Here is a 15,503-nt window from a genome sequence, read left to right as displayed (position 1 = left end):
TCCACAGTGCACGTGAATGGTGAAAGAACATAAGCTTTGGAGTGTTTGTGATGTTCTGTACCTCTGGGGAACACCCTACATCCTCATATTCATCCTTATAATAGGATTGTGTGGTATCTAATGCAAAGTTTGTCATGTCGGGTGTCTTTGGAAGGCTCATGATGTACTGAGCATCGTTGTTATGGTAATGTTATAGATTGTAATTTCATGTACATAGTTATGAGGCTGAAGATGTGTCCTCATGGCTTAAAACAAGCCCAGGAAAAAACTCTCCAGAAGCAGAGGGGCAGTTCACACCTCATCAGTGCATGTATGGGACAAACCCAGCCCAGCCTCACAGGAACAAAGGACACTGGCCTAAGCAACAACAAAGGATCTGTTGGACTCTCCAGTGCATCACCCCCCCTTCCTTTCGTCAGTTTGGGACTTGGATGAGGTAATGCTCACCTGACCCTGAAGGGGGGGAGGGCAAAGCCAAGAGGGAAGAAAGGACATGATAAAAGGGAGAGACATTTGCCATGCATTTCCTCTCTCTTCCATCTCTATCTCCAGACATCACCACCAAGCAACAGAAGCGCTGATCAAAGGGGAGAGCCTGGCTGAAGGGCAACCAGCCAGCCTGTGGTGAGAAGCCTCTAAGTTGGTAAGGGCACTGGAAGTGTTAAGATCAGTTTAGAATGTGTTTTGCTTTTATTTCATTTGACCAAATCCGACTTGTTATGCTTTGACATATAATCACTTAAAATTTAGCTTTGTAGTTAATAAATCTGTTTGTTTATTCTACCTAAAGCAGTGTGTTTGGTTTAAAGCGTGTCAGAAACCCCCCTTGGGATAGCAAGCCTGGTACATATCAATTTCTTTGTTAAATTGATGAACTCATATAAGCTTGCAGCATCCAGCAAGACGGAGGTTCCTAGGGTTGTGTCTAGGACCGGAGATATTGGCTAATGTCATTCGGTTGCACAATCCAAGAAGCAGCTTACATGACAGAGGCTGTGTGTGAACAGCCCAGGAGTGACCACTTCTTTGCCAGCTGGCCCACTAGGTTGAGATACACCTCTCTGCTGCAAAGCAGTTGGGGCAAAACATCATGTGCTTGTATGTGCCATAAGGCTTTGTTTCTATCCTAAAGAATAGACAGCTGCCACAAACAGGTGGGCTGTGAGAAATTAGTCCCAGTGCACACTCAGATCCAAAGGGCTCTTCAGTGGTTGTACTTGGGGGGAGGGATAGCTCAGTGGTTTGAGCATTGGCCTGCTAAACCCACAGTTGTGAGTTCAGTCCTCAAGGGGGCCACTAGGGATCTGGGGCAAAATCAGTACTTGGTCCTGCTAGTGAAGGCAGGGGGCTGGACTCAATGACCTTTCAAGGTCCCTTCCAGTTCTAGGAGATGGGATATCTCCATTACTCAGAGCTAGGAGAAACTGGAGGGTTGGCAGAAGAATGTGAAGAAGGGAACTGTGATGAGATGGGGAATGGACCACTTGTTTGGAGGAATAAAGTAGCCTTAGGTATCCAGAACTCAAATATTTGCCCTAGTATATTTTACTGAGGATAATTGTACTCATCTTAAGTTCTTCAAGGGTTAATGCTGATTTTCAAGATATTCATTACACTTGGACTTTAAAATGTGAATGGACTCTGACTTTGCTGCTGTTGGTTGGTACAATAATACAACACAACACAACACAGCTTGACAGTGGCTTGATCAAATTCATAATGCCTTCATCAGAAGTAAGGCTGACTCTTAAGTTTTGACAGATATTGAGCCACTCTGCAGGCTCCAGGAGCTGTGGGTCGATCCATGCTGCTTTGGACATCACAAGCACTAACAATCTTGTGAATAGATTGTCTGCAGTCTTCAAGCCACACAAACGCAATTCATGTCCTGGACGTACTTGTGCTTTAAAATATCCAGTGAAAAATAATGGAAGGCCCTGATTCTGATTTCAATAGGACATGATCCAACTTTCAGTGAAAAGGCTCATAGATAGGGGCACAGGGCTGGGACTCGAGTGTCTTCATCTCAGCTTCACTCCTCATCTGCCCTTGTCACTCTTTTCTTCCCAACCCCGTTTCCCTCACTCCCTTACATTTTTATCCACTTAGCATATCCCCTCCCTAGCAAATCCCCTCCCCTCAAAAACTGTGTAACTAAGGCCTGGTCTACACTAGGCGTTTATGTCGAAGTTAGCGCCGTTAAATCGAATTAACCCTGCACCCGTCCACACTGCGATGCTATTTAGTTCGACATAGAGGTCTCTTTAATTCGACTTCTGTACTCCTCCCCGACGAGGGGAGTAGCGCTAAATTCGACATGGCCATGTCGAATTAGGCTAGGTGTGGATGGAAATCGACGCTAATAGCTCCGGGAGCTATCCCACAGTGCACCACTCTGTTGACGCTCTGGACAGCAGTGCGAGCTCGGATGCTCTGACCAGCCACACAGGAAAAGCCCCGGGAAAATTTGAATTTGAATTCCTTTTCCTGTCTGGCCAGTTTGAATCTCATTTCCTGTCTGGACATCGTGGCGAGCACAGCAGCACTGGCAACGATGCAGAGCTCTCCAGCAGTGATGGCCGTGCAGTCTGGGAATAGAAAGAGAGCCCCAGCATGGACTGATCGTGAAGTCTTGGATCTCATCGCTGTGTGGGGCGATGAGTCCGTGCTTTCCGAGCTGCGATCCAAAAGAAGGAATGCAAAGATCTACGAGAAGATCTCTAAAGACATGGCAGAGAGAGGATACAGCCGGGATGCAACGCAGTGCCGCGTGAAAATCAAGGAGCTGAGACAAGGCTACCAGAAGACCAAAGAGGCAAACGGACGCTCCGGATCCCATCCCCAGACATCCCGTTTCTACGAGGCACTGCATTCCATCCTCGGTGCTGCCGCCACCACTACCCCACCAGTGACCGTGGACTCTGAGGATGGGATACTGTCCACGGCCGGTTCCTCAGACATGTTAGGGGACGGGGAAGATGAGGAAGGAGATGAGGAGGGCAAGGCAGTTGGCAGCTCTCACAACGCTGATTTCCCCGACAGCCAGGATCTCTTCATCACCCTTACAGAGATCCCCTACGAAGCGTCCCCAGCCATTACCCCGGACACAGAATCTGGTGAAGGATCAGCCAGTAAGTGTTGTAAACATCTAAACATTTATTTTTAACAAAACAGGAATATTAACAATTAAAAGAATGGGTTGTTCATGATTAGTGTGCCCTAGGCGCTTAACGGTTTAGTAAGGGGCAGTGCAAGTTTTGAAAAGAAATCTAGCAATGTCCGGTTTTCAGTGATTGTCCTGCACAAGCCGCTCTACTGTGTATTCCCTGCTACTGCAGCTACAGTAAAATGCGGTCTATATGTGCGGGGATAGAGCAGTAATCCTCCTGGGACATCTCGATGAAGCTCTCCTGGAGGTAACTTGAAAGCCGTTGCATGAGGTTCTTGGGGAGAGCGGCCTTATTGGGTCCTCCGAAGTACGACACGTTGCCGCGCCACGAGATTATCAGGTACTCGGGGATCATTGCTCTGCACAGCAGGGCGGCATACGGCCCTGGTCTTTGGAGGCTTTCCCGGAGCATTCTCTCTTTGTCGCTCTCGGAGATCCTCATCAGGGTGATGTCGGCCATGGTGACCTGCTTTTAATTAGGTAGGGGAATGTTAGTGTTGGGACTGCTTTCCCGTTCCTTTACAGAACTGTCACCGCTGGTTTGCAGCCACGCGGTGGAGGCGGGAGAGGGGCAGCCGAAAGGGATCATTCCCGGGGACAGCCGCGAGGGGGTGGGACAGGGGCAGAGTTCCCGCTTGCCGGATTGCTGGCAGCAGGGACTGACATTGATTTAAATGTGAAATGAGGCCAGTGGTAATATAAAAGTTTTAAACTGCCACAAGTGTACGGCTTACCATGTCTGCCTGCAACAGAAATTCCGTTGTGCTGCCTCGCTTCTCAAATGTGCTGTTCAAGACCCCAGGCACAGAATGCGAAGGCCGAGAATTCGACCTTGTGCTGAGTGCGCATGTGAAAGGTGCTGTGCATGGTCTTGTTCACAGAGAAAGACTATGTTCTTTGTTCACAACTACATTTATCTTTCAGAGGAATTCACTCCCTTTTTCCCATTTCCACAGCCCCGTCTGCGACTGTCTCACAACCTAGCCTGGAATCACACTCCCAGAGGCTAGCGCGGATTAGGCGTAGGAAGAAGAGGACACGGGAGGACATGTTCTCTGAGCTTATGGCCTCTTCCCAAGCCCAGGCAGCACAGCAGACCCAGTGGCGGGAGAACTTGACCCGAATGCACCAAGCCAACATGGATCGGGAGGAGAGGTGGCGGCAGGAAGACCAGCAGGCGACTCAAACGCTGCTTGGACTACTGAGGGAGCAAACGGACACGCTCCGGCGCCTTGTGGATGTTCTGCAGGAACGGAGGCAGGAGGACAGAGCCCCGCTGCAGTCCATCTCTAACCGCCCTCCCCCGCCACCAAGTCCCATACCCACCTCACCCAAAGTGCAAAGAAGGAGAGGCGGCAGAGTCCCTGCTAACTCTCACTCCACCCCTGCAGAGAGCTCTAGTAGCAGAAGGCTCTCATTTCCCAAAATTTGAAAAGTTCTTTCCTTCCCGCCTGACACAAGCCCACGTCCAAGTTTCACCTCCCAATGCCATGTGTAGTTGATAATAAAAAATTCGTTTCTGTTAACTACTGTTTCAATCATGTTCTTTTGGAGGAGGAGGGGAAAGGGGGTTGGAAATTGGACAGGACAGTCTCCTTTGGCAGGGTACATAGTCGGGGGCAGGCACAGCAGCAGGGCACATACACAGTGCAGTGATGCAGTGACTAGTTGCCCCGGTTAGTCTGGGAGGTTGTTTTGATGTAATGTTGGGGGGGGGTGGGTTGCTCTGTGACTTTGTGGCGGGGGAGGGCAGTTACAGATCTTAAGCGCCGGTCCTTAGACAGGATCACAGAGCCACACAGCATGGGATCTGTAACCGTCCTCCCCCTGCCACAAAGTCAAATAGACCTCCCATACACACAGTCCCGATCAGGAGGGGTGACAGGCTCCGTTGAAACAAGCATCCCACCGCAGCGGAGCCTGTCAATCCTTGAGTTTAGAAGCTGCATTCGCATCACAACACTAGACCCGCCCCGCACCACAGTCTGCGTCCCAGTTTTAAAAAATTCCCGCTAAAACAGTATTAAAGAAAACGGTGTGCTTTAACAAAGTAGAACTATTTTTATTTCGACACGTGTGTTGGAGGGGGGGTGAAGGGGGTATGTAACTGGATAGGATAGTCAACATTACCTGGGTAAAGAAACGGGGGCAGGTTTAGCTTCTCAGTACACAAACTATAAAATCACAGGTTACCCTGCTCACTCAGGAACTTTGCTTTCAAAGCCTCCCGGATGCACAGCGCTTCCCGCTGGTCTCTTCTAATCGCCCGGCTGTCTGGCTGTGAGTAATCACCAGCCAGGCTATTTTCCTCAACCTCCCACCCCGCCATAAAGGTCTCCCCCTTGCTCTCACAGAGATTGTGGAGCACACAGCAAGCTGCTATAACAATGGGGATATTGGTTTCGCTGAGATCACAGCGAGTCAGTAAGCTTCTCCATCTCCCCTTGAGACGGCCAAAAGCACACTCCACCACCATTCTGCACTTGCTCAGCCGGTAGTTGAAGAGTTCTTTTTCAGTGTCCAGGGCGCCAGTATAGGGCTTCATGAGCCAGGGCATTAGCGGGTAGGCTGGGTCCCCGAGGATGACTATAGGCATCTCCACATCCCCAACAGTTATTTTGTGGTCCGGGAAGTAAATACCTTGTTGCAGCCGTCTAAACAGACCAGAGTTCCTGAAAACACGAGCGTCATGAACCTTGCCCGGCCATCCCACGTAGATGTTGGTAAAACGTCCCCTGTGGTCCACCAGTGCTTGCAGCACCATGGAAAAGTATCCCTTTCGGTTAATGTACTGGGTGGCCTGGTGGTCCGGTGCCAGGATAGGGATGTGAGTTCCATCTATGGCCCCACCGCAGTTTGGGAATCCCATCGCTGCGAAGCCATCTATGATCGCCTCCACGTTTCCCAGGGTCACTACCTTTGGCAGCAGTACATCAACGATTGCCTTCGCTACTTGCATCACAACAACCCCCACGGTAGATTTGCCCACCCCAAACTGGTTCGCGACTGACCGGTAGCTGTCTGGCGTTGCAAGCTTCCACAGGGCTATGGCCACTCGCTTCTGTACACTCAGTGCAGCTCGCAACCGGGTGTCACTGCGCTTCAGGGCAGGGGACAGCAACTCACAAAGTTCCAGGAAAGTTCCCTTCCGCATGCGAAAGTTTCGCAGCCACTGGGATTCATCCCAGACCTGCAGCACTATGCGGTCCCACCACTCAGTGCTTGTCTCCCGTGCCCAGAATCGCCGTTCCACGGCATCAACATGACCCATTGCCACTGTGATGTCCTCGGCGCTGGGTCGCCTGCTTTCTGACAGGTCTGTGCTACTCTCAGACTTCAGGACATCACCGCGGTGCCGTAGCCTCCTTGCCTGACTTTTCTGCATCTGCCTCAGGGAAACCTTTATGATAAGCTGCGAGACGTTGAGAGCGGCCACAACTGCAGCGATGGTCGCAGCGGGCTCCATGCTCGGAGTACAGTGGCGTCCGCGCTGTCAATGACTGGAAAAGCGCGCGAACTGTTTTCCCGCCGGCGCTTTCAGGGAGGGAGGGCGGGAGTGATGGACGGATGACGACAGTTTCCCAAAAGCACCCTCGACTCATTTTGTTACCCAGAAGGCATTGCCGGCTACACCCAGAATTCCAATGGGCAGAGGGGACTGCGGGAACTGTGGGATAGCTGACCACAGTGCACCGCTTCGAATGTCGACGCTATCACCGTTAGTGTGGACGCACAAAGTCGAATTACTGTCCTTAGTGTGGACACACACGTTCGACTTTGCAATATCGATTACAAAAATTCGATGCAAGTAAAATCGAACTACTCTCGTAGTGTAGACAAGGCCTAACATGACACTTGCTGCCATCACATAATTCACTCTGCTTGTGTGTTATACCCCTTTTCCCATCCTGTATCTGTCTTGTCTACTTAGATTGTAAGCTCTTTAGGGCAGGGACTATCTACTAGTCTGTGCCTAGCACAATGGGGGCCTTATTCTTGGTTGACCCTTAGTCACTACTGTAATAAACATATTAATAATAGGTTTAATTATCAACTACAAATGGGAATTGGACCATATCTTAAAAGTGATATAAATCAGTAGTAGCGCCACTAGAATCAATGGAATTATACTAGTATTCAAGTCTTTGTGTTTTGTTTTGGGTTTTTTTTTTTTTTTGAAAAAAAAAGTTTGAAGTATGTACTTTTAAAAACAAGATGCAGCACTAATTGAATTGCACAAAGAAATTAGATAAATATGAGAAATAAAAATATAATAGATAAAAGAAATGAAATAGAAATAAAAATGAGAAATAACCTTGAATTGCTCTAATCTAGCATGCAATGAACTATCTTTCAGCAACAATGATTCTGAAAGAAATTTTCTCCCTTTCTATGTTGAAAGATATTAGAGCAAGAAGCACATATAGGAAATAACAGAAAACTGGGTTCTGCCATTCACATGCCAATTCAGTTTCCAGCAGGCTGATGGCTACATCCCCAAGCAGTCAGAAGTGGCATTAATTGGCACCTTGTTGGAAATCTCAACAGAGAAGCCAAGAATCAAATGGTCATGGAGACACACCTTTTTTTTTTTTTTAATTTTACTTAATCGTTGAGGTACATTGGTGGGACAGCATGGAATGTGAACTGCTGCTTCATATTGCTAAGATATAGGCTAGCTACTTTTACCATAACACAAACTGAGGAAAATAATAAAAACATACAGCATTGAGAAAATATTAGTGTAGGCTCCGAAATAAAATCAATGTTCTTTGCTGAAGATCTTCTGATATAAAAAGTTTTGTTATACAGGGCTATTTGACAAGGGGTTAGTTCCACGACCTTCCTGAGAACAAGAAGGAAGAGCATTTCCTACCAGAGGTACAGCCAGAAAATACTGCTATCCTTTAAATTCTAACAGTTCCATACCTTTATAACTATGAAAACACATTGGTATATTGGAAATTAGATGCTCAGAAAGATAGCTAGGACCAAGTCTATTTACAGTTGTTCTAGTACTGTTTTGTGGATAAATAAAATATTTTACTTTTTTTTAGTGCCTGATCAGGTACCCTTCTTGATTAGTAGATTCGCTTAACGATTTTTGGATGGGAGAAAAATTAAATCTCAATGTTAAGTCAGATGGAACTCACCAAAGCAAGTGTCAAAGGTTCTGCTGAGACTGCTTCTTTTCTGCTTACCAAAGGAGCATTTGGAATGCCAAGAAGAGAGAGCTAATATTCAGGAACTTATTCTCATACCAATATGTGGTGAATCTTATGCATAAATCTTCACTCAGTGATCTTATCTATGTTATACAATTTTCTCATGTTTGAACACTATTGTGAATAATCAAGTTAGATGACAATGCTGACCACAATTCAGTGGTCAGTGTACATTATGCTCTGCATAATATCCTATAGTGCCCAATCATTTTCAAACTTGGAAAATAATGAGTGTAGATAAGGCCATTACCATGAGACTATATGGTCTTAAATAAATAAGATTATTAGTGATTACATGTTGTTATAGTTGTTATATGCCTGCAAAAACAGCCTGGGGCCACATGATATTCCAGATACATGCTTGCAACTCCTATGAAAATCCATTGGCACAATTTAGGATCTTATCTTGCACTACTGAAGTCAATAGAGATTTTACAATAGACATCTATGGAAGAAAGATTGAGTCTTAAGTAATTAAACTGGAATGTACAATGTGTCATGGACTATGTAACAAAGGGTTTCATTACAATTACCAGACATGTAATATTGAAGACTGGTTTAATAATACTTTTCCCATTTGACATTTAAGAATTTTAATTAAGGTGACAACAAACATAATTTCTATTGAGGCCCAGTAATGTTTTTTCATACAGGAGGAAACAAGTGATGCTTTCCTTTGCTCTAGTTTCCAAAACAAAGCAAACCAACCAACAAGAAAACCAATCCTCAGAAGCTAATAAGCTAAGAATGTTGGCTTTAATGAGCCAATGTAATTATAGCTTTTTCTACTGATGATTAAATCAAACTGCTTAGAAGAAAGATCCCTGTGTGTGGCTTTTCTCAATAGCCACATTATAAAAACTAACCTTTTATATTTAGATGTAAATGCCAGAAATGTGTCAATACTATGGAGTATATTTTTCCTCTAAATACTGGCACAGCATTCCAATCAGTGTTAATAGGAATTACACATGTTCATCAAAAGACTATTCCCTCCATGCCTCTTCATATATTTATGTCTTACCAGACAGACCAAAGCATCAATATGCCATATTATTGCTTCCAGATTTTGCTAACAATATCCAATATATGGTTCAACTTATTCACTCCACTTTATGCTAAGACTGTATACTACTGAAGCAACATGAAAGAGAAGGCGGATCAGGCACACCTTATAAACTGCATCAGCTGAGATGTTCTTGCCCAGACAGGGAGGTTATGCAGCCTATGTAGACCAAACCATTAAGTTTTAGGGAGCTTATAAGTTCTATCAGGACATCTGAAATACATGACTTCTATCTTTCTGTATATCTTAGTTTTCTACAGCTCTCATCAGCATAATAACTAAACATTCTTCTAATCTGCTGGACCATTCAGGTGCAAAAGTGGTTGAAAACTCTACCTGTAAACTAGTTAACTTAGGAACACAAAGATCATCATACCACATCTGATCAGTTGCCCATTTTGTCTGATACCCTGTCTCCAATATGTCCACTCTACATTTAGTAGAAGGTACAAGAAACCTCACTAATGGGCAATTTTTTTTAAACAAACTGACCACAGAGAGAGCTTCTTCCTAATGTCTATAATTTAGAATGAGAATTTATATTCCCTATATTTTGTATTCTTGTTTTTTCATATAGATTTTTAAAAATCTAAATAAATAATGGCCAAGACTTTCAGAGATAGATAGGCAGGCAGGGTACAATTTGCAAACATATTCAACATTGGCCTAACTCTACTCCCATTTAAGTCAATGGGAGTTTTATGCCAATGCTGAGTGATTTGGAAAATCTCATTTGTAAACACAACAGTTATGTGAGTGATTGTCCACAAAGATTCCACTCTTGTTGCGGATGCCCCCCCACCTGCAACCTTACAAGATTGGATTCTTTTGGCCAGCAGTATCCATTCACCCTGGATGGCTTTGCTTACCTTCCCCACAAGGACATGAAGGGTGGAGTGGGCCCAGCCATCCCTCAGTTTCTTCTTGCCACCCGTGACAGCAAGACAGAACCCCAACAGTGTCCACCGCTTCTCTGCACACTGTGCTGGATAGTTTGTTATCCATTGGCAAGACAAATGCAGAAATAGTTTAATCAGGTTCTGCTTTTTACCCTTGAAGCCCTCCCACTCCTCAACACCCCATGCCCATGTGATGAGACTAACAATGTCAAAAGCAAAATCTACAGGGTTAAAAACCTGCCCTTCCTGTGAAGCTTCAATGCCACTCAGTGATTGGCACTGTAAATTCCTATTTTGTTTAGCAGAGGGATATATTCCTCAGCAATCTATTACATGTTGCTCCTTCTCTAAGCAGACTCAAAAAGCTAGAGAAGACCACTTAGAATTGTTTCTTTTGGAGTGCTTTAGACAAGCACCCTCGGACACCAAAAGGAGGGATACAAGTATAGCTCTGGAGTCTGTATGGGTAGTGAGATGTTCTTACTACCCACCTCCAAGCAAATAGATAACTGTCTGTTAGTCACCAAGAGTGGACAATCACTTGAAGAAGAAAGAATGGTTACATATACTACAGTAACTGTGGTTCTTCAAGATGTTTTGTCCATATGAATTCCATGACCACCTGTCTTCCCCACTACTAAAGACTCCTACTCCTCTAGGATTCTGTAATAGGGAAGAAACTGAGGGACAGTTGGGCTTACTCTTCATTTTATGCCCTCAGCATATCTACTGCCCAAACACATCTCCAACAGACACTGCTGCACAAAAAGACATGATTTCATGCACGTGGGTTCATGTGCACTAAGAATGGAATCCATATGGACAGCACGCCTTGAAGAACTATAGTTACTGTAAGGTAGCTAACCTTTTTAGGCACCTAACTAAGTTCATTTGGGGAGTTTCTGCATATAGTTTTTATTTTTTTAAATGATGGTTGAGCCAAGCACAAAGCAGCTACGCACCTTGAGAGAAAGTTCACATTTTGGGAGCACTGGGAGCCTGGCCATGGGTTAGGTGTATTACACAGTTTTTCAAACTAGGTGAGAAGGAGCAAAACACCGACTCTTGAAAGTTAAACTCATTGATGGTCAATGGGATGTAGATTCCTAATTGCATGTCACTTTTGTAAAATAGGACTTTTGCTCTGAAGTCACTTAGAAACCTTTGGACATTTTACCCAATGCATCTGAGAATTTGTCTAGATCTCAGTGGGATTACTGCATGGATTTTACTTGTGTAAGGCTTTGAGAATTTTATTGCTTCAAGAGCAGTGGTAACAAGCTTCAGGGATGTTGGTGAACATTGCAAGAGGTAGCCATAACCTTGCTCAAAAATACAAAAACAATGCATTGTTTGCTGGATGAAAATCAGTAAGTAAAATGGTTAAACAATGATTATGTTCAAGCTTTTAACAGTGTATTACAAACAATGACACTTTTAAAATGGAAATGTTCTAGAGAGATACTGAAAGAGGGGATGTTTAAAAAACCTCAGGGTGTATGAGTAATTTGAGATTATTTTAGCAGGTTGGTAAATGAGGACATTTTAAAAACTGCTCCATGTTCTAATAATTCATTTTGAATTTTAGCCAAAGTTTAAAAGGATACTTAGACTCATCTAAGTGGTATCAAGCGGCGTGCCCCAGAGGTTGGTCCTGGGGCCGGTTTTGTTCCAGATCTTTATTAATGATCTGGACGATGAGATTAATTGCACCCTCACCAAGTTCGCAGATGACACTAAGCTGGGGGAGAGGTAGATACACTGGAAGGCTAGGCTCCAGAGTGACCTAGACAAATTGGAGGATTGGTTCAAAAGAAATCTGATGAGGTTCAGCAAAGACAAATGGAGAGTCCTGCACTTAGGAAGGAAGAATCCCATGCACCGCTACATGCTGGGGACCCACTGCCTAAGCAGCAGTTCTGTAGAAAAGGACCTGGGGATTACAGTGGACGAGAAGCTGGATATGAGTTAGCAGTGTGCCCTTGTTGCCAAGGCCAAAGGCATATTAGACTGTATTCGTAGGAGCGTTGCCAGCAGATCGAGGGAAGTGATTATTCCCCTCTATTCGGCCCTGGTGAGGCCACACCTTGCATCCACTTTTGGTCCCCCCACTACAGAAGGGATGTGGACAAATTGGAGAGTCCAGTGGAGGGCAACGGAAATGATTAGGGGGTAGGGTACATGACTTACGAGGAAAGGCTGAGGGAACTGAGCTTGTTTAGTCTGCAGAAGAGAAGAGTAAGGGAGGAATTGATAGCAGCCTTCCACTACCTGAAGGGGGGTTCCAAAGAGGATGGAGCTCGGCTGTTCTCAGTGGTGGTAGATGACAGAACAAGGAGCAATAGTTTCAAGTTGCAGTGAGGGAGGTTTAGGTTGGATATTAGGAAACACTATTTCACTAGGAGGGTGGTGAAACACTGGAATGGGTTACCTAGGGAGGTGGTGGAATCTCCATCCTTGGAGATTTTTAAGGCCCGGCTTGACAAAGCCCTGGCTGGGATGATTTAGTTGGTGTTGGTCCTGCTTTGAGCCGGGGATTGGGCTAGATGACCCCCTGAGGTCTCTTCCAACCCTAATATTCTATGATTCTATGATGTGAGGGTTCATTTTGTGAGCTTAACTTGGTTAATTATGCTAAACCTAAGAGTAATACACCATCTAGATTTACAGACATTTAGCAAAATATGTCCTAAAGTTAGCCAAAAATATCAGACAATGGGATGCAATTGATTTAGTTGCATACAGCAATTCTTCCCTGGCTCTTCATTTCTGACTTCATTAATGTTACTCAATTATTTTTTTCTTCCAAACAAATACAGAGAGCAAAATCCTTTAAAAGTTATCAGGCTGAACTGTGCTGGAGCGTAGGGGAAGGAATTCTCCTCCTAACAATGGAACACCTGCACACTCCATGACCAAATGGTACAGCCCAAGGATTCTAATAGCAGCCACAAACCACTTTGCTCACCCAACCAGGAGTTTTACATAGTGGATCTATATAGTAAATGGACATATTGACCTTTTTACCAACCTTCTGCTGGCTTATTCACAGCCCCTCTTCACTAGTTCCTTTAATATCTAAATACTGCACATAACTACAGAGCACAAAACTCTCTCCTTTCTTCCAGGCAGTGAAGTATGATTGCGATTATTACTTATCCTTTATTATTATTGTGAGATTATTCCTTATTTATTCTAAGAACACTGATTCAAAGTTTTTATTAAAAAGGCATGGTTTAAGCTTGATTTCAAGGCATGGGCTAAGTCTGATCTCTTCTAGCAAGGAGTTCTACAGCCACATGGGTCACATGCAGCAGGATTGTAGACTTGTTATCTTTTTCATGTGAATATCTTGAGTCAGTAAAAGGTCTCCATTATAAAAGAGAACCCAAAATATTCTTTATTACAATATAAATATATAATAAATATACATTGAAGTAAAGCACTGGCATTACCACAGGAACCTCACAAACCATCATATTTTACAGATTCTTCATGTGAGGGCCAGAATCTCTTACAGGTTTGTGTAGGCTTGGCCAGTGCAGGCTCTAGAGATGTGTGATTGTGGTGCCATGAGTTGCTTGCAATCTGTGTGCAGGTCATAGAGGAGCGTGATTCATAGTATCTCCAGTGCTGCCACCAAAGGGAGGGGTAAAGCTGCCTTCTGCAGTGAAAACTTTGGTTTACTACCCTGTGGATACATTGCTGCTCACCTCATTGTCATGGCCTTACTGATACAGGAAGCTTGATTTGAAACTTCCTGAACCTTCAGAGATGAAATTGTCCCAGAAACTTTAATGTTGGTGTGTTCTGATGTAGTGTATTGTGGCTCTGCCTAGATAATACTTTGCTGTTCACTCTCTTCATCTAAAATTTGGTGTGTGTTTTTATCCCACCCTTCCCCCTACCCAGTATTGTACAACGATTTTTGTACCCCTTATAGTGCATACTTTGAGTTTAGAAACTGTAAAAGAAGTCATAGTATTGACTCAAGCCAAGTTAGAAAAAAGTATGTATTTACCATCTATGTACACAGTACCCATACTGATAGGAAATCTGCAAATTGTAGGTTGCTTCTCTCACATACACTGGTGCAAATCAGAAGTAACTTTATGGAATAGAGAGGAAAATCAGACCCAAGGGATCAAAATCACATACATGGGGACATTACATTTGGGCTTGTGACCAAATGGGGGAAGATATTGTAAACCCTGCCCAGGTTTTAGCAGGAACACCGTTAAAAATCCATAGTAGTGGAAAGATAAAATCTTGTTTTAAGTACAGAGATTATTGGGAAAACTTTCCATGAAAGAAGTGTGGTTCAGCCCAGCTAAGCATGATTCTTTGGCACCCTATATGGGAGTATGGCCTCTAAAGTCTATGGCTTACACAATTCAGGGCAATGGCATCTGTATTCCCCCCTTGGTCCACCAAGAGCACTCACTCTAGGATCCCAGTTCTTGAGCAATCACCTCTCTTGGGCAGAGATCCTAAGTCTCTCTCCCCGCAGACCTGGGTGTTAAGGCCACCCAACTCCCTAATTTATACTGTGATATGCCCAGCAAGAGAGACTGCCTACAAGGTCAGCATCTGCACTTTACTTTCTCTCCAGAGATTATACCCACTGTATTGCCCCCGGTTATAAATTACCACACAACTCTTTATAAGCAAGCACCATTTTCTGAAGGAGAAAGCATTGCTGAGAAAACATTAAAAATCTACACACATGCTAAAAAGCTTACCACATGTCATCCTAACTCCATCCTCTGGCTCCAGTAAGTGTCAGTCCTTCAGAACACACGGCTGGGTACATACCCACACAGTTCTTTATTTGCCCAAACAGTGCCTCCCCTATCTATACTGCTATTTTTAGCTGGGTTGTGTCCAACTGCCTTTCCCCACCTCAGGAAAAATCTCTGGCAGTGGGGGAAGGCTCTGGTAGGTGAGGCAGCAGGGAAAGCCTCTGGCAGTGAACAGGGGAGATGCTGAAGTCTTTCCCTGCTGCTTCCCCCCGACAAAGCCTCTCACTGAAACACATAGCTACACACTGCAGTGTGGAAACAGCTTGTTTTCCACTGTGGTGTGCAGATACACACATCCTACATGCCAATGCCACTGGTGCACAGTGCAGACATAGTCTCAGA

At 44.6% G+C, this 15,503-nt stretch overlaps 1 protein-coding gene across 1 annotated transcript; it reads left to right on the top strand.

Annotated features, from left to right (window-relative positions):
- Positions 1-2,153: 2,153 nt before the first annotated feature.
- Positions 2,154-4,693, top strand: LOC135982283 (uncharacterized). Its single transcript, XM_065588256.1, has 2 exons — positions 2,154-3,131; positions 4,126-4,693. The coding sequence occupies exons 1-2, from the start codon at positions 2,555-2,557 to the stop codon at positions 4,599-4,601; spliced, it is 1,053 nt and encodes a 350-aa protein (XP_065444328.1). The 5' UTR covers positions 2,154-2,554; the 3' UTR covers positions 4,602-4,693.
- Positions 4,694-15,503: the final 10,810 nt, after the last annotated feature.

Source organism: Chrysemys picta, chromosome 3 (genome assembly GCF_011386835.1).
Source record: "Chrysemys picta bellii isolate R12L10 chromosome 3, ASM1138683v2, whole genome shotgun sequence".
Classification (NCBI taxonomy): Eukaryota; Metazoa; Chordata; order Testudines; family Emydidae; genus Chrysemys; species Chrysemys picta.
Note: the sequence above shows the minus strand (reverse complement) of the source record. Positions and strands in the feature narration are given on the sequence as shown.